Source organism: Alosa alosa, chromosome 14 (genome assembly GCF_017589495.1).
Source record: "Alosa alosa isolate M-15738 ecotype Scorff River chromosome 14, AALO_Geno_1.1, whole genome shotgun sequence".
In the NCBI taxonomy this organism is placed as follows: Eukaryota; Metazoa; Chordata; class Actinopteri; order Clupeiformes; family Clupeidae; genus Alosa; species Alosa alosa.
The window spans coordinates 1,978,435-2,000,423 of NC_063202.1; the positions used below are offsets into that span (position 1 = coordinate 1,978,435).

A 21,989-nucleotide genomic window follows, 5' to 3' on the forward strand; every position below is an offset into this window, starting at 1 on the left:
ACTTGTAATTTCAATTTATACCACGAGAGGGCGCACTTACTGAGCTCTGTAAATTCTAAGCCCGCTACAAGTAGGCTACAGCCAGATGGCTCTGGCCACAGCTTTAGGTAAATACACTGTATTATCTATTGATTTTCGTTACGAAAGATTGTTGTATTAAGAATAGTTGTGAATATGTTTATTATATTACGCAAATAATAATGTACATTTAGGTATATTGTAGGCTATGCCATTGTGATTAAAAAGGCAAAATATCCTACCGCCAATTAGACTTTTCTCGTGGCTGAGGTGCTATGCCCCAATTGTTTCAAATACATAATGTGGTATGCATGCCTTGATATATGGTGAGAAACAGATTAAAAATATTAGCCTTCATCAATCTTTTACTATCTTTAATGTAGGCCTAGGCCATAGCCTAATGCAGAGGCGGACACCCCGGGTCCAGACATGTCCTTAATTCGTTCTACCTGTGCACTTAACACAGCTGATATCACTAATTATTTGATCCACCTGTCTGTTTAGGATGAGCTGCTTTACTAAATGGTAGGCCTTTTATATTCTGAACCCGGGATGTCAGCCTCTGCCTAATTGTGAAAATCTGATCCCTTTATTCAGCCTAATTTGTCAGAACACCGAGTTGCCAACCCTGTAATTACCCCCATGATAAAATCTCCTTAATATTCCCTTTTCAATTACCTAAAAATGAGGGGAATAATTCTGTTGCATTGTGTAACCGTAATGCTCAGCACTAACATCACGCACGCAACAGCTTGTGGCAACCTACTACGTTTTGAGAATATCTTTGAGCAAGAGGATTCTGAGGGGGCGTGGTAAGAGAGGATAACTACACTTGCCTCATACTACACGCGCTCACAAAAAGCTTTCAGTTGCCCCATCTCTCCCTCAAGCTTCAGTCAGGGCATTTCTGCGAAACTCCATTCATTCATCAGTTCACCAGCGCCCCCGTTGTTTGGAAATACACACGCAGCCAGAGTGTGTTGCAGCTGAGAAGCCAAGTGCCAAGAGGAATTCCTCGAAATGACCGGACACCACTGGGGATACGGAGAGGAGGACGGTAAGTTAATTAAGCGAGTGTGCCAGCAGTATGCACGTTTCCTGCAGATTAAATCATCATCTCTTGCGGTCAGTCAGAGATCTTTTGAAGATAGGAATTTTAACTTCACAGGAACGCACTGAGTAGTAGCCTAACATTGGTCAGTAACTATTGTATCAAGACAGAACTCCAAGTCCTCTTTCATGTTCGTAAAGCAGGGCACAGGGATTAAGAAGTAGCCTACTTTGCATGTGGCTTGGACGTGAGCTCCTTTGTCTTTCAATTGGATTCATAATGCATTGTCAAGAAAGGCAGAGGCAATCCATCAGACAGAAACAGAAGGGCACAGAAAGGCATAGGGCAGTCTTTGTGAGCTCATTTGGTATAATGGTCATTGGGTACACTGATATGCTGTAATGATGGTACACCTATGGATTATAAAAATGCTTTAGACGAGGTTGAAGGTTGACCGCTTGTTCAACTGTGATCTCATCTTCTGGGTCATTAACGAAAGGTTTTTGTGACTTCATGACTTTGAAATGTATCTTTTTTTATGGGACCAGTTTCTGCACTTGTGTGATTCTACCCTCTGCCCACCGGTGTCTTTCTCAGGCCCTTCTGCATGGCATAAAGACTACCCCATCGCCCAGGGCAACCGCCAGTCTCCCATCGACATTGTCCCCACGGAAACGGTCTACGATGCCAACCTGCCCCCCATCTTCCTGTCCTATGAGAACTGCACATCCACCAGCATCTCCAATAACGGCCACTCGGTTGTGGTGGAGTTCGAGGACTCGGACGACCGATCGGGTAAGGAGACCAGAGAGGAGACGTGATCACCGACACCTATTCACCCACCAACCAGTTTACCTGCCATACCTTGACAGGTGACATCATGTGACTGACTGGCAGGCGACCTGGGTCTGTGATGTCACCCAGCTCTGGTGGGGTTTAGGGTTTGTAGGTTGGGGCTTATTCTTAGCCTGATCCCTTTAAGCTCACCTCACCTTTTTCAGCACAGAGAACAGAAGTGCCTGCCCGGTAGGGCCCACAGACCATAGCCAGTCCTTGAGGATGACCCCATTTTGGTGAGAGGGAGTTCTAATACGAGACCTTGGAAAATATTAGTCCTGAGGTGTGAAAATGTATGATTTGAATAGCAAATCAAGTGGAATGCCTTGATATGATGCTGGTGATTCACCTTTGCCTAAGAGTCACCACAAGCCCTGTCCATGTTCTTTGCATAGACTGGTGTGGTTACACATGCCATACCATTGTTTAGTACACACACACACACACACACACACACACACACACACACACGTGTAAAACAGTTGTGCTAATCCACTTATTTTAAAACCTAATACTCATTCAGTTTGCACATTCAACCATTGTTTAGTATATATATATATATATATATATATATATATATATATATATATATATATATATATATATATATATATATATATATATATATATATATATATATATATATATATATATGTATGCATGTATATATATATATATATATATATATATATATATATATATATATATATATATATATATATATATATATATATATATATATATATGTATGCATATATGTGTATATATATATATATATATATATATATATATATATATATATATATATATATATATATATATATATATATATATATATATATGCATATATATATATATATATATATATATATATATATATATATATATATATATATATATATATATATATATATATATGTATGTGTGTGTATATTTGTATATATATATATATATATATATATATATATATATATATGCATGTATGCATATATGTGTATATATATATATATGTGTGTGTGTATATATTTATTATATATATATATGTATATATTTGTATATATATATATATATATATATATATATATATATATATATATATATATATACAGTATACTATACAGTAGCTGGGCCTCAGTGTGTACTCTAAAGACAGTCATTGCAGTTTCTTATATGTCTATACAGTGTGTGTGTGTGTATATATATACAATATATACGGTTACAAGTCCAGAGGGCCACGGCTGCCCCAAACAGTATGCCGGTGCCTGTTTAGGGAACTCTCTGGTTTAGCGAGTCATTTCATGACTGAGTACACTCCTATCTATGTGCACACACAAACATGGACACACACACACACAATACACGTAGCCATGTAACAGTCACATAACTACAATTTATCAGAACCAATAGCTTAATATAGTTGACTGACTGACTAACTTATATCCTATGTCCATACACACACACACACACACACACACACACACTTGTACACAATGGCACACAATGGCACATACCCAGCTGTTATTAAAGACTTGAAAGACACAGATGCTTCAGGTTTAAATCAATGAGTTGGGGACAAATGTCTGGTCAATTATGCTGTCTGTTTTCATTATTGGAGAGAGTGAGGGATGAGGGAGAGAGAGGCATGAGAGAGAGGGAGAGAGCTGGTCTTGTTGCAGGTGTGGTCTCTTGTCTCTAGTGGTGTTTGAGAGATTTTCACACCTACTGGCCTGGCATGAGTGGCATCCACTGGCATGAGGGGCGCTCTAATGAAGGGCTCTGGCCTCTAGTCGCCAACAAGCCCAGCCGAGCAGCTGGACCAGAGATATTATCTCAGTCACCCAACACTGCCAGCTGTCTCTTCACCCTTCTGAACCATGTCAGATAGGCTCTCTCTCTCTCACACACACACACACACACACACACACACAAAAATCAAGACACATGAATGATATTGATAGAAGGTAAGCAGTCAGTCATGATACTGAATGATGAAATGGAAACAATATGTGGAAATTACTTCCATGCGTAATTCTGTGGAAACAGAATTGATGAGCTATGTTCCTAACAGATCAAATCAACCCAGGGTCCACGCACAGCCTGGTTAGGTGCAGGTAGATTGCAGGAACAAACTTAAATAATAATTAGAACGCTCTACCGCACACTGTTGACTTTACTCAATTCAATTCAGAGCGAACAATGCGTTTCACATACAGCGTCCTCAGGTTTGCTCAGGTATATCTGTTCGATCTGAATAAATTTGAGTAAAGTCAATAGTGTGCATTAGAGCATTCTTCTTATTGCTATTTATGTTTCTAACACACGTTTGGCACAATGCATTACATATTTTCATTTATGTCATGTGCTGGGTGTTAGCAATGTGTAGTTTGATTAACTGGTTGGACCTGCACTTCACAATAGTTTTATTGTGCTACCAATGAGAGTTTTCAACATCATTGTCTCTGTCATTAAACAGTGGCCATTGCACAATGCAGCTTATTGGAATGGAAACCCAGCCAAGGCCATAACAGTTTTACTATCATGGAGAAGGACAGAGTTGTTGTTTTGTGCACTACTCTCTCTGTCTCCACGCTTGATGATGCATAGATGCCTGCTGAGGTGATCGTGTCTGTTGTGTGGCAGCTGGTTATGCCAAGCTTCCAGCTGGGCTTGCCATGGGCTCAGCAGGGCATCGCCAGGGTGACTGGGTTAATAATAATAATAATAATAATAATAATAATAATGCTTCTTTGTGTTGCCACGACAGTGATCCAGGGAGGCCCGCTGGACAACGCCTACAGGCTGAAGCAGTTTCACTTCCACTGGGGGGGCAAGGGTTGCCATGGCTCTGAGCACACTGTCGCCGGCAAGACCTTTGCATCGGAGGTGAGCACACAGTCACAGTGACACAATAACTCCAGGCCTCTCGGACAGCCTGTTTGTCCGCTGGACAAAGCATGTTTTGGGAGCCATGAATCTGATTGGATCTGTGTGACTGCAGTGTGTGACTACAGCCTTGTGCCACAATGTGTTACATCATATGGTTATGAGGTGCTGTTGAAACCTCCGCTGCTGTTGAAACAGCGGCTAAGTACGCATTGTGTGCCAGGGCAGAGGACCAAGATCTGAAACTGACGTTGTATAATATCGTCCATACATCAAGAGATTCCTCTTCACTGTGACATTTCCCTGTTTGTAGACTTCCACTGTGCCCCCAGTAAGCCCTCTTCCTCTTCCCTCATCTTCCCCTCCTCCTCCTCTTCCTCTCCTCCGGTCCATAGCTACATCTGGTCCATTGGAATGCCTCCAAGTACAAGACATTTGGGGAAGCAGCATCAGCTCCTGATGGCCTGGCTGTCCTTGGTATCTTTCTCGAGGTCAGTGTGAGCATTTGTGCATGTGTGGGCAAAAATCTAGGCTACACACACACACACACACACACACACACACACACACACACACACACACACACACACACACCAGTGATTCCCAGAGAATTGAATTCCATTTGTGGTGGTTGGTTTGCAGAATTAACTTGACTGCAACAGTTTTTAACAAATTAGCACAGCCTCGTTATGATGCTAACCAGATTTAAGCACAATTTAGTACAACCTGGAAAATCATTGTGTGGTGGTCATTGTTGATATTGTGGTGGGCCGCCACAAATACCTGTAAGTCAATGTATGGGAAACACTGCACACACACACACACACACACACACACACACACACACACAGTGGTATGTGGATATTAAATGGCTTGTTGCTCTCTAAATGGGCAATTGCTCTTTTCCTGTGCCATATTTTTTCTCTTTGGGATACTCCTGCTGTTGAAGCTGAATCTCTCTTCTCGTAGCCAGCAGTTTATGGACGGTTTGCTTATGGTCCTGATTATCTGTCTTGTACCACAGCCACCATACTGTCACTGTCCACTTAGCTGTGGAATAAATATGCTAGCTAAAAGCCTGTGCTGTATCATTACAAGAGACACTATTAGGAAGAGTGGGGAACGTGGATGACCATCTATGACATTAGCTTCACTTTCAGCTGGGTCCATTCTTGTCAGTGTTTTAGTTTCTTTCTTCTACGTCCCTAGACAGGAGATGAACACAGAGGATTGCACAAGATAACAGACGCCATGTACATGGTGAAGTTCAAGGTACGTGGGATTCCCTTGATGGTTGTATGTTTTGGGTGAGAGGGTTTGCAAACATTAATAATTTCCTTTTAATTAGTGAATATGATTGATTTGTCACTGCTGATAACCTGCCCTGAAATATTATTTTTAGTATTTAGAGAGCTAGAGTGGTAACAAAAAAAAATGAATAATCACATTGAATGACACAGCACACAATCAGTATTTATATATAAACGTCAATACCCCAACACCATGACCACCAGGTGTGCATTTACTGTAGTGGACTTGCTGAACTATCTTGACATGTTGGGTTTGGTGGCTGCTTTCCTTCTTAGGGAACGATGGTGGACTTCAAAGGCTTCAACCCCAAATGCCTTCTGCCCGACAACCTCAACTTCTGGACCTACCCCGGATCCCTGACTACTCCCCCCCTGCACGAGAGCGTCACCTGGCTTGTTCTCCAGGAGCCGATCATGGTGTCCGAGAAACAGGTGAGGGGCAGTTAATGTGGTTGTCAGAGCACCTTGCCTAGACCTCGTGTGTGTGTGTGTGTGTGTGTGTGTGTGTGTGTGTGTGAGAGAGAGAGAGAGAGAGAGAGTGTGTGTGAGCGAGTGTTGGGGTGAGGCACAACTATGGAAATGGCTAGTGTTTTATGTGATGTGTGGAAAATTGGTGGTCACATGAGCAGACCACATGATTTGACCAGGAGGAAACCGGACCAGACGGCTTGGCAAAGTTGTCTGGCCGCAGATGCCTCTTCCTCTGTTCATCTCACGCTTTCCTCCCTTTTGCCGTGTTCTCTTTAATGTGTGTGTGTGTGTGAAAGACAGAGTCGAGGCGAAAAAACTAATTCTGATGATCAAAAGATGATTTTTGAATAAATGAAATGAATCTATTTTGTCTGATCATGGTACTGGGCACACCGTGGTGTGTGTGTGTGTGTGTGTGTGTGTGTGTGTGTGTGTGTGTGGAAACCGTAAGTATCGGTGGGTGGTATCGGGGACTTTTTTATTTTTTATTTTTATCGACCCGATGCCAGTATCGGTATCGGACCATCACTACAATCATCCAATGCTATCATTTATTCATCCATTCTTTGTCTTGTTGGATTAGTTGTCTCTGAATGTCCAGATCCTAATGTATCTGGTCAGCCAGAAGAAGCTGAAGGGTTGTGAATTCCTCCAGATTGTGGATGATCATTGATCATAATACTCAAATATCTCCTTATACTTTCTTCTTTTGTTCTCCTTACTCCTGGGGTTCATGGTGGTCAGGGGGTGTGTGTGTGTGTGTGTGTGTGTGTGTGCAGTCGTGGCCTGCTGGTTAGGGCTTGGAACCGAAGGGTTGCTGGTTCGATCACCGACCAGTAGGAAAAATGTGGGTGGGGGAAGTTGTCGAGCACTGCTCTCCCATGCCCACATCCACGGCTGAAGTGCCCTTGAACAAGGCACCTAACCCCTCACTGCTCCCCGAGTGCCGCTGTAGCAAGGGAGCTCACTGCTCCGGGTTAGTGTGTGCTTCACCTCACTGTGTGTTCACTGTGTGCTCTGTGTGTTCACTAATTCACGGATGGGATAAATGCAGAGACCAAATTCCTTGTATACGCAAGTATACCGTATTTTCCGGACTATAAGTCGCTCTGGAGTATAAGTCGCATTAGTCAAAAAATGCGTCATGAACAGGAAAAAAACATATATAAGTCGCACTGGACTATAAGTCGCATTTCGATTCGATTCACTGAAAGAAATTTGCCATGTGGTACACCAAAATTTAGCTAAAATGTGGAGAATACAATGCAATCAAGCATTTTGGGCAATGTGGAGTCACAAGCTGGCAGCAGATTAAATGTTCATGAGCGAGAAAAACATGGTTTTAAAAGGACCTGACCGAAGCAAGCCAGGCATAGACCTATAGGCCCGAAGGTAATTGTAAAGCAATTTACAAAAGATTCACTGAACAAAAAGGTTGATGTGGTACATTACTATTTAGCTAACAATGTAGAGAATGCAATGCAATCAAGCATTTTGGGCGATGTGGAGTGACAAGCCGGCAGCAGATGAAATGCCCACGAGAGAGAAAAAGATGCGGTGTTAAGAAGACGTGCAGACCAAAGCTGCAGGAAGCGGGTGATATTTAGAAATGTATTTCACAAAATCCAAGACCAAGAACAGACAGATGTAACTGGACACAGAGGCCAAAAATATTGAGAATGTTAATGAAGACGAAGGAGTGAATAGTGGCAAGAGGCAAGCCGACGGCTGCTGACGAGTTGAAAATTCAGCTAAAAATGAAAATTTAGCTAAAAATGTGTAGAATGCAATGCAAGCAAGCATTTTGGACGATATATTGGCACAAGCTGGCAGCAGAAGAAACACTCGGCTGGCCACCTCCGAGAGAGCGCATTTAAGGCTACGTTTATACGGTGACGATGAAAAGAGAAGACACAGAAGTGGCGTCTCGTCTTCATTTTTTTATTCGCGTTTAGACGAGCATTCTCAGGGGGAAATCTTTGTTTATATTGTAACGATTTGATGGCGACACACACAGTTGTCGCCACAGTTGTCGCCATCAACATGTTACAATAAAGTCAAAGTCAAAGTCAAAGTCAAAGTCAGCTTTATTGTCAATTTCTTCACATGTTCCAGACATACAAAGAGATCGAAATTACGTTTCTCACTATCCCACGGTGAAGACAAGACATATTTGACCAATTTTAAGTCCGCAGACAAACATAACATTCAAGTAAACAAAAAGTAAGTAAATAAGTAAATAAGAGGGCACATATAATGAAAAAATAAGAGCAGCAAAATTTTGTCCAAATTGTGCATAGACAGTCAATAAAATACTAGTGCAAATACTGTAAAATACTATAAAATACTGTTTGACCTAAGTAATAAAGAAAGTGGCATAGTGGTGCAAGTTATGTAAGAGCAGCAGAAGTGTTGTGTTTTCAGGACAACAACACCAAGTTGTAAAGTGTACAAGTGTTCAAGTGTTCAAGTGTGCAGGTGGAGAGTGCAGGCGGCCATTGTGGGTCCAATGTCCAGGATGTTATGTAGCTGAGGGGTGGAGGGGGGAGAGGAGGGAGAGAGTTCAGCATCCCACAGCTTGGTGTATGAAGCTGTTGGTGAGTCTCAGAGTGCGGAGCCGCAGGCTTCTGTACCCTCTTCCCAGAGGGCAGTAGATCAAACAGATTGTGAGCGGGGTGACTTGCATCACTCACAATTTTGGTCAGCCCTTGGCGGGTGAGGTGGGTGGTGTAAATGTCCTTCAGGGAGGGAGTGAAGCACCAATGATCCTTCCAGCTGTGTTCACTATGCGCTGCAGGGCTTTCCTGTTGTATTCAGTGCAGCTTCCGCCCCACACAGCGATACAGCTGGAGAGGATGCTCTCAATGGTGCCTCGGGTAGAATGTGGTCATGATGGCTGGTGGAGCACTTGCTCGCCTGAGTTTTCGCGAGGAAGTACAGGCGGCTGGAGCTCTTCGCCAGTGATGCAGTGTTGGTGGTCCAGGAGAGGTCTTCACTGATGTGCACCCCCAGGAATTTGGTGCTGCTCGCCTCTCCACCACAGCACCGCCGATGGTAAGTGGCAGGTGTTGGGTGTGACCTCTCCGGAAGTCAACAACAATCTCTTTGGTCTTGCTGACGCTCAGCAGGAGGTTGTTGTCCCTGCACCACGCGGTCAGATGGTCGACCTCCAACCCGTATTGAGTCTCGCCGCCTCTTTGGTGATGAGACCCACCAGAGTTGTGTCGCCAGCAAATTTCACTATGTGATTGTTGCTGTAGGTTGCAGTGCAGTCATGCGCCAGCAGGGTGAAGAGCAGCGGACTGAGCACGCAGCCTTTGGGGCCCCTGTGCTCAGTGTGATGCTGCTTGAGGTATTGTTGCCAACACGCACTACTTGGGGCCTCTGACAGAGGGAAGTCCAGTAGCCAGTTGCAGAGGTAGGTACTGAGTCCCAGTTTGTCAAGTTTGCAGATGAGTTGTTGTGGTATTATGGTGTTGAATGCAGAACTGAAGTCTATAAACAGCAATCTCACATATATGAGTCTCTTTTTTCCAGGTGGGTGAGGGCTGGGTGTAGGGCAGAGCAGATTGCATCCTCTGTAGACCGCTTGGCTCGGTATGCAAACTGGAAGGGGTCCAGGGTGGGGAGAATGGCTTTGATATGTGACATGACAAGCCGCTCAAAGCACTTCATGATGATGGGTGTCAGTGCCACAGGGCGGTAGTCATTGAAGCAGGATGGAGCAGTTTTCTTCGGCACAGGTATGATGGTGGCAGCTTTGAAACATGATGGGACGATGGCTTGCTTCAGGGAAGTGTTAAAGATGTCTGTGAAGACATCCTGCTCCCCTGCGCAGTCCTTCAGCACGCCCTGGGATGTTGTCTGGACCTGTTGCCTTACGGTGTTGATAGCAGCAAGTGTCCTCTTCACGCTGTCGGGCAGAGAGGCACAGGGGCTGCCTGTAGAGGGGGATGGGTCTTCTGTGGGCAGGTGCTGTTTTGTGCTTCAAAGCGAGCAAAGAAGCGGTTCAGGTTGTTGAGCAGAGGGATGTTGCTCTCACAGCTCTGTGGCGCTGGCTTGTAGTCCGTGAGGGCCTGGAATGCCCCGCCATAGGCTTTGTGAGTTCCTGCTGTCTTTGAAGTGGGTGGTTATCTTGTGAGTGTATTCCTTTTGCTTCCTTGATGCCATCGGGACAGGTTGGCTCTCGCTGTTTTCATGCCAGCTTCATCCCCAGCCTCTGTAGGCTTTGTCTCTGGCCCTCAGCAGCCTGAGGACATCCCCGTCAGCCATGGCTTTGGTTAGCCCGAAAGTGATGATGTCTTTTGTGTGGGTCATCATCGATGCACTTGGTGATGTAAGAGGTTACAGTGTCTGTATACTCCTCTATGTCTGTCCGTTGTTGTAAGTGGCTGCCCGCTAAACATTTCCCAGTCTGTTGTGTCAAAGCAGTCTTGAAGAGCATCGGGCTCCCTCAGGCCACACTTTTACCTGCTTACGAACCCGGTTTGTTCGCTTTTACCCTTTGTCTGTATCACGGGCATTAGCATAACAGTGATATGGTCTGAAAGTCCAATGGGGAGGGGTGGCTTTGTATGCTCCTTTGTGTGTAGTGTAGACCAGGTCCAGGATGTTATCTCCTCTTGTTGGAAAATCAACATGCTGGTGTAGCTTTGGAAGTACAGTTTTTAGATCAGCATGGTTAAAATTTCCAGTGAAGATGGTGAAACCCGTCTGGGTGTGCCGTCTGTTGTTCACTGGACAGCCTGGTACAGTTCACTAAGAGCCGCTGCTCTTATCGCTGTTGTTGTTGGGTAGAAGGATGTATACTGCAACCTTCAGAATCGCGTAATTTCCCTTGGCAGGTAAAAGGTCGGCACTTTATGATCATAAACTCTGCCAGTGGTGAGCAGTGTTTGCATACTACTACAGTGTCCCGGCACCATTCGCCACGGATGTAAACACAGATTCCTCCTCCTCGTGATTTACCTCCCTTTACAATGGCCCTGTCTGCTCGATAGCATGCTAGCTGCTCCAGTTGTACAGCAGAGTCCGAATGTTGTCATTTAACCAAGTCTCAGTGAAGACGAGCACACAGCAGTTACTTACTGTCCGGTTCGTTGATCTCAGCAGTCAAGTATGTGATCCATTTTGTTGTCCAGTGATCGTTACATTTGCCAGGAGAATGGATGGTATGGCTGGGCGAAGTTAGGCTAGCCGCTAGCCTGGCCCGGACGCCTCAGCTTGCCCCTCTTCTGCTTCCCTCGCACACCGCTTCCGGACGCTTTCTTTCGGAGGGAGCAGGCGAGTCCGTGTTGTTGCAGGCCGGAGTAGTCCGGAAGTTCCTTTAGCGCCTCTGTTGCAAAGTCCAGAACGCTGCAAAACTTGCTTTTGCAGATGTAAAAAAACTGCCTGCTGTACTTGTAGTACGACGTAGTAAGACAAAGACGAACCACGAAAAACCTCGGACAAACACTTTTAAACGAACAAAACACCGTACGGTTGGGACAGAGAGAGGTCGCTAAGTGTAATGCTACTACCATCTTAAAGCTTTTTTCTTCTTCTTTTCTTTTTTTTTTCTTCTTCTTTCTTCTTTTTTCTTGAAAGACGCTAACATTACACTCAAAACTAAGGAGAGAAACAGACATAAACCCCCAAATGTTCGCTCCCGTATCCCAGCATACCCTGCGTGGGAGAACGCTAACAATGTCTTGTGCGCCGACGTTACATAGCTCCCCCAACAAGCCATTGCCATCCTAGAACAGGCACCCACACAGCACGGTGCCTCTCACACGCACCCAAACGTTTTAAGTTCAGAGGGCCTTTCCATCGAAGCTGCCCCACCGTCAGGAGTTCGCTGCCCCCAGTACCTCTGCCAACCGTCGGTCATCCAGGAACCTCTTCCTCGTCGCTCTCCCTCGGCTCTGCTCACTCCATGCGGCCACCGCCAGCTCCAGCCTCGAACCGCCCGGCGCGGAGTCACTGCCCAGGCCAGCGTCGTCTTCTCCACGAACACTTCTTCAGGCCCCTCTTCCGGCAAGATCTCCTTCCATGGCAGCAGGCAGGTCCAGACGGCAGCACCTCTCCTCCGTCGGCAGCAGCGATAGAAGGCCCCGAGTTTTTTACCAGCACTTACAAGGCTCTCTCCGGATCCTCTTGCATGTGCCTCCACCCAGTGGTGAGGTCTCCCGCTCCCAGCTTCTCTCGCTGAGTGGAGGCCATGTTCGAAAGTTGCTTCCGACACCAATATAACAATTTGATAGCGACACACTCAGTTATCCAATCAAAAGGTTTATTAGCTGAGAACGAGAGCAGGGACTCAGACACAGAACACAATACACACGGAGCAGGTCAAGTACACACACACACTACACATACAGGGAAGGACGCAGCCCCCCACACAAAAAGGATCACACACGAGAGAGAACTAAAAGGAAAACATGTTACAATAAAGACGCTAACTTTAGACTTATAACTTAGGAGAAATACAGACATAAACCCCCAAATGTTCGCTCCCGTATCCCAGCATGCCCTGCGTGGGAGAACGCTAACAATGTCTTGTGCGCCGACATTACAATATGAAGACGCAAGAGAATGTGATATGCATTCCAGACCGCTGGGTGGTGGTGTGATAGAACCCCGGTACGTCACGCGCAGACATTCTAATTTGACAGTTTAGCCAGAGAGGTAATCAAGGCTCTTTGGCACTTATGATAAAATATTTTGTCGTCTTCCTTCGCAATCGTTCTCATATAAACGGCCCCTAAAACCAGGGTCAATATGCGCATTTAAAACCAGGGCCTAAATTTCAGCGCGGGATTGCGGGTATTGCGCATAAGTTATTAAGTATTGTAGCGTCGGTGGATGTACACGTTTAACGTTGAATGAGTGTCTCCCAGAATGCAGTGCGAGTGAATGCTAGAATGTGTAATGTCGGTCATAATAGTTGTAGTTACGTTTACCATGTTGTGTATTTGTTAGCGTGTTAGTCTCTTTGGTTGTACCTCGTGTTGATGTGTGTGGTAAACCCTTGTTGTGTGTTACATGTGCGGCTGAGACTACCCCTGTGTTGCCCTATGTAGTTGTCTGTGTACGTATGAATCTTCCTGTTCCAATAAATGGCCGTCCTGGCCAAATAAATGGCCGTCCTGGCCAAAGGTGAATCTTGTCTGAGGGTAAGATCACTACAGTATTGAGCTTAATAATAAAAGTCCCACAACTCCATCATAATGAGAGAAATTCCCACACGTTACAGCACTGACTAATAACATTAATCCAGTAATGGAGCCCTGAAAGCGTGACTATTGACTGGATGGACCAACTCTGACTTCAATTGAACCCCATGCACACACGAAAGCTATTGCCACTTTTTGGTGCCTCTCTCCCTCTCTCACTGCTTAAGTCAAATTATAGCCTAGGTGCTTCTACATCAACTGCGATCGACAGGAAAGGAAAACAAACGTTTAGCGATCAGGAACCATCAGGAATTTTGCGAACACAGAAGCATGACAGCCTAACGGATGTGTTCTCCATTTGAGGAACGTTATAATCGATTGCGGACGTGAACAGACAGATAGCCTACAGACACGGAGCGCATAGTAGGCCTACTTTCACTTTCTAGTGTGTGTATTCATTATGTGAAATATAATTAGTAGCAAAACAGTGATCAAATATTAGCCTACATGGCAGTGAGTTTTGTTTTAAAATGTTTTCATGCATGTCTAGATAACGGGTGAGGAATGTTTAGGAGACAGACTATCGTAAATCCTCAAATCCTTATGGCGGGAGCAGGCTTGGAATTTCACCATTCTGGGGGCAAGGCCACTTGGCCTTCAGTTGGGCATATTTGGTGGGGGGCACAAAGGCCACATGTCAGGGCACCAAGGCCAAAGTTAACCAAACAGTAGTAGGCTATAAAAATGATCAAAGTTGTATTTAGCCTATTCACTGCAGTAGACCTGCATCACTGTATGAAACATTACAAAAACATGAAACATGACATATTACATAGAACTGTAAATCATCTGATCATCTAATATTTACAGAAATCTAGGCTATATTTAACATTTATTTTATATTTGGCCTGTTATGAAATCATGTATTGAACAATTTAAGCACAGCTCAGCTTTTAAGAAACTCAAATAGCCTAGATGCATGCTTAGATAGATAGATACTTTTTTTATTGATCCCCAGGGGAAATTCAAGGTTGCTTAGCATTTTGTGATCATTAAGGCTACTTTCACAAACTCTTAGTCAGCTGTCCTCTGATTTACCGATATCTAGGCGACATTTGTAATATTTATTTTGTATTTGGCCCGTTATAATGTGGAACAATTTAAACATAGTGTAAAACTTAAAGCGCAAATTTGGAGACATCCATGTATGTTGAAATTTACTGCAAATTCAAAACGGGATTACTCTGGAAAGGCTAACTGTACAGGGGGCTGCTTTACACCTTTGTGTTCGGTAAGGTCTGCTGTTTATTCTGATATATGGTTTGTCTTGTGTTAAACGAAGGGTTCGTGAAGTATTCCACCGAGATGAATGGGTAGGAAGATGGACGCAAAACCTTCAGTAGAATTTATGATTAAATTGAATGATATTATTTACTTTTTTCTGAACCGTTCCATTTACAGCAATTAGCGGCTAACATCGTTTAAAAGCTGAGAAAAAGCCCTTTCATGTGATACTTGTGATGTCTGTGTGATGAGTAGGCTACTTGAGTAGTTCAACTGAGAAGAATGGGTGAATTTGGGCCTTTTCTTTCTTGCACTGTCACTTTCTCCACTGCGTAAAATACTAAATTAATTTATGCTGTGAATGCTAAGATTGTTTGACAGGCCACAGGCTAAATAAATATTGCTATTAGTAGGGCGAAAGCAGAATATTGAAAGAAGGGGGCACCAAGGCCACCGTGGCCTGTAAACCTCTGATTTTCAAAGGGGCATCACGGCCAATGCAAGGGGCTACGACGGCCATGGCCGTCGTGGCCGCCGTGAAATTCCTACTCTGGGCGGGAGTCTTGAAATTTAGGCTGTGCAAAGCATAGCACCTTTATTTGGGGGCATGGCTTGTACTGTTTGATATTGCTAAATATCGGGACTGATGACCACGGAAATCTGTGGGGTATTTGACGGTTCATGTATAAGTATAAGGCATATATGTATAAGGCATCCGCTTTCATTTATTCATGGGACATGTGTTGTGTTGAAATGGAAACCTTATTCCGTATAGCCAAAGAGGTCTACGATAGCCTAAACTTAGTTTTTTTTTTAATTCTGCATGATTTACTTTTTTTATAAAATCCGTAGGCTGATGCCTGGCAGCAACAATTGTGTTTAAATACTGCTTCTGTTAGGGACAGAAGACGACCCAAGAGCGCAAGTTCAAATTCAGAGTCTTTTTATTGAAGGGTTCAGGGGGGAAGAGGAGTGAGAGAAACGTGAGGTCTTGGAGGTTCCGGTTCCAGGGGTGCTAGGAGTGCCAGGGGTGTCAGGGGTTCCAGGGTTCTCGGGGCTCTGGGGTTTTCAAGTCTCGGGGGTCCAGTCCAAGGTGCTGAGTGTGTGTGTCCCCCAGTGATCGAGCGGCGTCTCGGGCTGAGGGTGGTGACGCGTCGGGGCTCGCTCGTCTGGTGGTCGGAGGCCTGGGGAATCACACACACAACAGCAAGGTGAACAGCAGGCAGTAGTACAGACCAGGGCTAGGCACTAAGCGTGGTGAGACAGAAGGCAGATTCGAGTTACCGGGGCTGAAGATCGGAGAGTAATCGAGAAGATCCGGAAGGCGGGTCGGGATAACCGGGGCAGTAGAACAGGGAGGCAGTCAAGAAAGGATCCGAATCACAGGTAGGAGTCAGTGAGTGAGTGAGTGAGTGAGTGAGTGAGTAGGCAGGCAGGCAGGCAGGCAGGTTACTGGTCCAGGTTTGAAGACGATCTGACAGGGCTTGGCTGAAAAACAGGGCTTTATATACTGGGAGAGGTTAGTGGAGAAATGCAGTGCAGCTGGCAGAGTAATTAGAGCAGAGTGGGGCAAGGTGAGGATGGTGAGTGGGAAATGCAGCGCAGCTGGCCAGGTAACAAGAGCAGAGCAGGGCGGAGCCAGGTGGAGCTTGTTAGGCAGAGTAGAGAGAGAGTGAGCAGAGTGGCAGAGAATTGAATCAATTAAGGTTGTTACCAGGGAGAGAGAATGCTCATGACCGCTTCAGCCTCTGGCAAGCTCATGGGGGCGGCATGCAACTGGTAGCTTGAGAGCAACATGTTGGAGACTCGTTGTGTAAGACAATGACTTTTCATTGGCAACAATATAAAATATTAAGAAGAGCTCTTTTATGAGTTAAATTGAAACAAAATTATTACTGGCCTTTATTTGTCCGAATCTGAGGCCCGGCTATAAATAGAATCCCGGCCATAATTTGATGATTTAGGTATGCACATGTGCTTCTGGCATAGCGCTACCACTAATCTCTGACTGAAAGTGCACAGAACTTGTGCATTTGAGAGCGCTCTCTCGCGCTAGACAGTAATGTTTCATGTAGGGTTCATGTCCGTTAATATGAATTAACATTTAAATGCATGTTCAATTATATATTTTTTTCATATATAAGTCGCACCTGACTATAAGTCACAGGGCCAGCCAAACTGTGAAAAAAAGTGTGACTTATGATCCGTAAAATACGGTACTTGGCCTAGAAACCTGATTTACATTTACATTAAGCATGAGTGTCCAGTTATAGAGAAGAATGCAGGGCTGTAGTCCAAGACAAGTCCAAGACCAGGGCTAGTCGAGACAAAGTCAAGACAGGTTTGAGTCCAAGTCAAGACCGAGTCCAAAAGTAAGAGAGACAGAGTCAACACCACTTACCTATGTAAAGGTTATACTTTATTCTTGTAAAAGTAATGAGTTCTGTAATGTCAAGGCACAGCCATTATAGATGAATTTTGAATAAATGAAACATCTATTTTGTCTGATCATGGTACTGTGTGTGTGTGTGTGGGGGGGTCTGGCTAAAGCAGAAACACACTGATCAACAGTAGCAGTAGGTAATCCTTCTTACCAAAATGGTCAAAAGGCCTCTTTGTTCAGTAAGGAGCTCCGTTCAGGACTTGTGCCCTTACTGCATCGTCCGGTTCCCTTGTGTCCAGCCCCTACCTACACACACTCCCACTTCCACGTCACTCTGACCTTAAGAGGGCTTCAGACTCTTATATAACTCAACACATGCTGGAAATACTATTTACGTCACGTTTAGAGTTCATTGAAAATTCACACCAAATGGAAAAATGTGGAAATAAATCATTTTTTTTATTCCCTAGTTAAACCATAAGCAAGCAATATAAAATATACCTAAGACTTCAGATTCAACAAATGGTTACAAGTTCTGTTAATTTGCATCTATTTAATCCTTTTAACAAAATTAGCCATTTAAAATGTCTGGCCTGTAACAGTTAATACATGATATGTGCAAAATGCCATACGTAGATTATTGCCCCCGATTCTTAGATGTAACCTATTTGTAAGCCTCAGAGATTTCCACGTTTTCTGTGGAGCCTTTATTCCCCTTGTTTCTCTTCTTCCGTTGGCCTCCCGATCTGACTTAATGATTAGTGAAAATGGGGCAGAGCCTGAAGGCCTGCTAAGCCTACATTTGCTCCTGGTGGCTTGTGCTGCTTTTGAGCGGTCCTCAGACATGCCGAGGATCTCCTCCGACTCCAGTTACTGCAGTGGCAGCATGCTTCTCCTCCGACTCCAGTTACTGCAGTGGCAGCATGCTTCTCTCACGCTCTGGGTCTCGCCAGGGCCCAGGTCTTAGTGACGGCAACGCCAGCAGCAGTTCAAGTCACTGACTTCACTGAAACACTGAACACTCAACAAACTAGAGATTAGACAATGATACAAACAGCATGATTTGCATTTGTAATCATATTGTTTTCTGTTATATGTAAACTGTATGCATTTCACATTTCATAGTGAGAGATGTACATTTTCATATGACCTGTTGTAAAAGGTGTTGATTCCTAAGTGGATGATGGTGTGGTTTCACCCCATGAACAGAACACTGGTCTCCCTCTTACCCGAGATAACACCCAGAGTCTCAGGGCCAGATGTACGTACATTTGCGAATGTAGCGTTATCAGCGCCATGGACAAACCGCAGATTGCGAACGCTGTCAGACCCAAGTTTCCGTCGTATTTATCAATCGTTCAATCCTTAATGTAAACTGCGCCTTTCTCTGCCTTTCTCCGCCCATAAACACAATTTACGAATGTCCACAACTGAATGGCAGCGCCTACATACAAGCGCAGTTGAATGAAGTTGATGACCACATTAAAAAGAATCAAACGTTCAGCGATCATGAAATAATACCATGTGATATGATGTCACGTCTGATGAAGGGCTTGAGTGGGCCCGAAACGTCACGGTAATTAAACTATAACTTGGGAGCATATACTGGTGTTGCAGACTTTTTTTCCCCTCTCTCTCATGATGACAAGCAGGGAGATAATGAATATCAGTAGTTCTACTCAAACTACTTGTGCACGTAGGCTATGGTAGATTGGTCAAATCTAGCAAGTAGGAAAGTGACGTGAAAGTAAGACATTCGAAAGGCCAACAAAAGTTAATGTTGCTTTTGGATAGTACAAAGACTTACAAAACTGGTGCTCTAAATAGCGATTCTGTTGTCTTTGAAAGGTTCTCTTATTGACGCATTGAACTGCAATTTGGATTAACACCTGCTTTTACAAGGCGGAAGTATTTAGGCGCAGAATAGACGTGCGCTTTCAGGAGCAGTCTTTGTACATACCGCAGAATACATAATTAGGTGCTCTTTACTCTTCCCCTCCCATCTTTTTACACTAAACTCCCACTTTCCCCTGGATCCTCACATGAATGCATATGCATGACATGACAAACACAATCTGCCACTTTCAGCTCCGCGACAGGCAGTTTGCGCTTTTACATCATTGCGGCCTGTTTGTACATACCTCACAATGATTTAACACGCCCGTTGCGAAACAAATACGCCTGAAGTGGGCGCAAAAGCCTTAGTACATCTGGCCCTTAGTCTCTCTCTACAGTTGAACTCACAGACTGTACCTAACTACAGAATACAGACTGAATGTGTTGGACTCTCTCTAGGATTGTTCTCTATAGGAATCTCTCAGTTCACCACCCCCCTGTGTTCAGCCATCCAGTGGCCAGTGCTGCACTGAGGGCTTATGGGAAATTTAATTAAGGGCAGCTTTGGTGGCACGGCATGCTGTCTGCATGCCTCAGGCATGGACTGCTCTCCTGTGTGTGTATGTGAGAGAGATATAAGAGAAAGGGGGCAGAGACCACTGAGTGAGATGCTTTGATCTTCTCAATCTGATTAACATTGATTGACAGGTATGCCTTGTGTGTTTCTTTGTCTTGCACTTACAACATGGATTGTTTTGATCCATTTCCTCTCTCTCTCTGCTTCTCTCTACCCTTCAGATGGGGAAGTTTCGACTGCTGTTGTTCAGCGGTGAGGAGGAGGAACAGAGGAAGAGGATGGAAAACAACTTCCGACCGCCGCAACCCCTCAAGGGCAGAAAGGTCCTGGCCTCCTTCAAATAACCCCATCCCATGCCAACCCCTCTGGCCAGCACTACATCTCCTGCACTCTTTCTCTCTGCTCCAGAGAATAATCTACAGTAGAAGCGGTCCCCATCATTTTGGTTACACAACATTTATATAGGTTAATTGTAACAGAAAACAACTGAATTTTCTATAGAAAAAAGCCTTCAAGGCTTCATGCAAATGCCGTCTTACCCAATCCTGCATATCTGGCTATGCATCCAGAAGATCTTTGTAGCATAGAAAGACTTTAGGCTCCTGCTTTGGGCTCTATGGATGATTATGGTTTCAGTTTAATTGACTGCTGACCATGAGCTCAAAGTAAAGAACTGAAAACTCAGTGTGTGTGCTTACCCTATATGTAATCTCTACTTTGTAAAGTCTTGAGTGACTCTTTGCTCTGTCGCCATCAATCAGTTGTAAACAGGCGTTGTGAGTTTCTTTAGGATTACTGTAAGAAGTGGCCGACGGTGCTTGAGACGATCCTTGGTTGTTGCTATGTGGGTTGTGACCTCGCCTCCCCTCCCTGTTTGCCGTTGCCTCCTTCATGAGATCCGTGTTGATCCTCATTGATTAAGGCTTGTGCAAACGGATCTGCATCCTGAATGTCGGCGATCTTTTCACGTAACGCTTGACCGACAGCCGCAAACAGGATTACTGGCGCAGGGGCCTTTCCCCTCGATCTGCTGCTTTGTTGGAGATGACTGAGGTGGAGGGGTCCCGTAATAAGGCCTAAGTCCATGCAGCAACTGCCCATGACCATGAAAGGGGTCTCAGATTAAATCCTGATAGGCACCTTCACCGAGTCCATCTCATTAGGGCAGACGGGTCTTTGAAACTGATCCTACAGTAGTACAGCTTAGCACTCACACGCTAGGGCTACAGGCAGCCAACGCGATGGCACCGACACCAAAAAATAAAACGTATAAAAATATAATAAATAAATAAAAATAAAACTCCAGAATGTATGTGACGCTGCTTTGATCATGGATGCCATAGCTAGCGTTGTTACTTGCGAGGATGCTCGGCTGACGGAGGAAGGATGATTTTTGACAGTTTTGTGCAGGGGACATGCCATAGCACATCACCAAGCACAGAGGTGATGCGGCCTGGTTTGTATGCATGTTTTGCCTCTCCTGTAATATATCACTCCCATGCTTTTACCGTAATGGAACGCTCCTTTTTTATGTGTGGGCCTTTGAAGGTCAGAGTGATGAATATAGTACCACACACACTTAAGAAAGGAAAATTAGGTCCCAACATCCCCAGAGCAATCACTACTGGTGGTTGTGTGTCTGTGTCTGTGTCTCTGTGTGTGTGTGTGTGTCTCTGTGTGTGTGTGTGTGTGTGTGTGTGTGTGTCTGTGTGTGTGTGTGTGTGTGTGTCTCTGTGTGTGTCTCTGTGTGTGTCTCTGTGTGTGTCTCTGTGTGTGTCTCTGTGTGTGTCTGTGTGTGTGTCTGTGTGTGTGTGTGTGTGTGTCTCTGTGTGTGTGTGTGTGTGTGTCTGTGTGTGTGTGTGTGTGTGTGTGTGTGTGTGTGTGTGTGTGTGTGTGTCTGTGTGTGTCTCTGTGTGTGTCTCTGTGTGTGTCTCTGTGTGTGTCTCTGTGTGTGTCTCTGTGTGTGTCTGTGTGTGTGTCTGTGTGTGTGTGTGTGTGTGTCTCTGTGTGTGTGTGTGTGTGTCTCTGTGTGTGTGTGTGTGTGTGTCTGTGTGTGTGTCTGTGTGTGTGTGTGTGTCTGTGTGTGTGTGTGTGTGTGTGTTTCTCTGTGTGTGTGTGTCTCTCTGTGTGTGTGTGTGTCTCTCTGTGTGTGTGTGTCTCTGTGTGTGTGTGTGTGTCTCTGTGT

The 21,989-nt window shown here is 44.7% G+C and overlaps 1 protein-coding gene across 1 annotated transcript; it reads left to right on the top strand.

Annotated features, from left to right (window-relative positions):
- The first annotated feature begins 47 nt into the window (after positions 1–47).
- ca7 (carbonic anhydrase VII) lies at positions 48–21,539 on the top strand. Its single transcript, XM_048262979.1, has 8 exons — positions 48–107; positions 909–1,075; positions 1,667–1,864; positions 4,671–4,789; positions 5,185–5,280; positions 5,999–6,061; positions 6,376–6,531; positions 20,026–21,539. The coding sequence occupies exons 2-8, from the start codon at positions 1,039–1,041 to the stop codon at positions 20,146–20,148; spliced, it is 792 nt and encodes a 263-aa protein (XP_048118936.1). The 5' UTR covers positions 48–107; positions 909–1,038; the 3' UTR covers positions 20,149–21,539.
- The last annotated feature ends 450 nt before the right edge of the window (positions 21,540–21,989 follow it).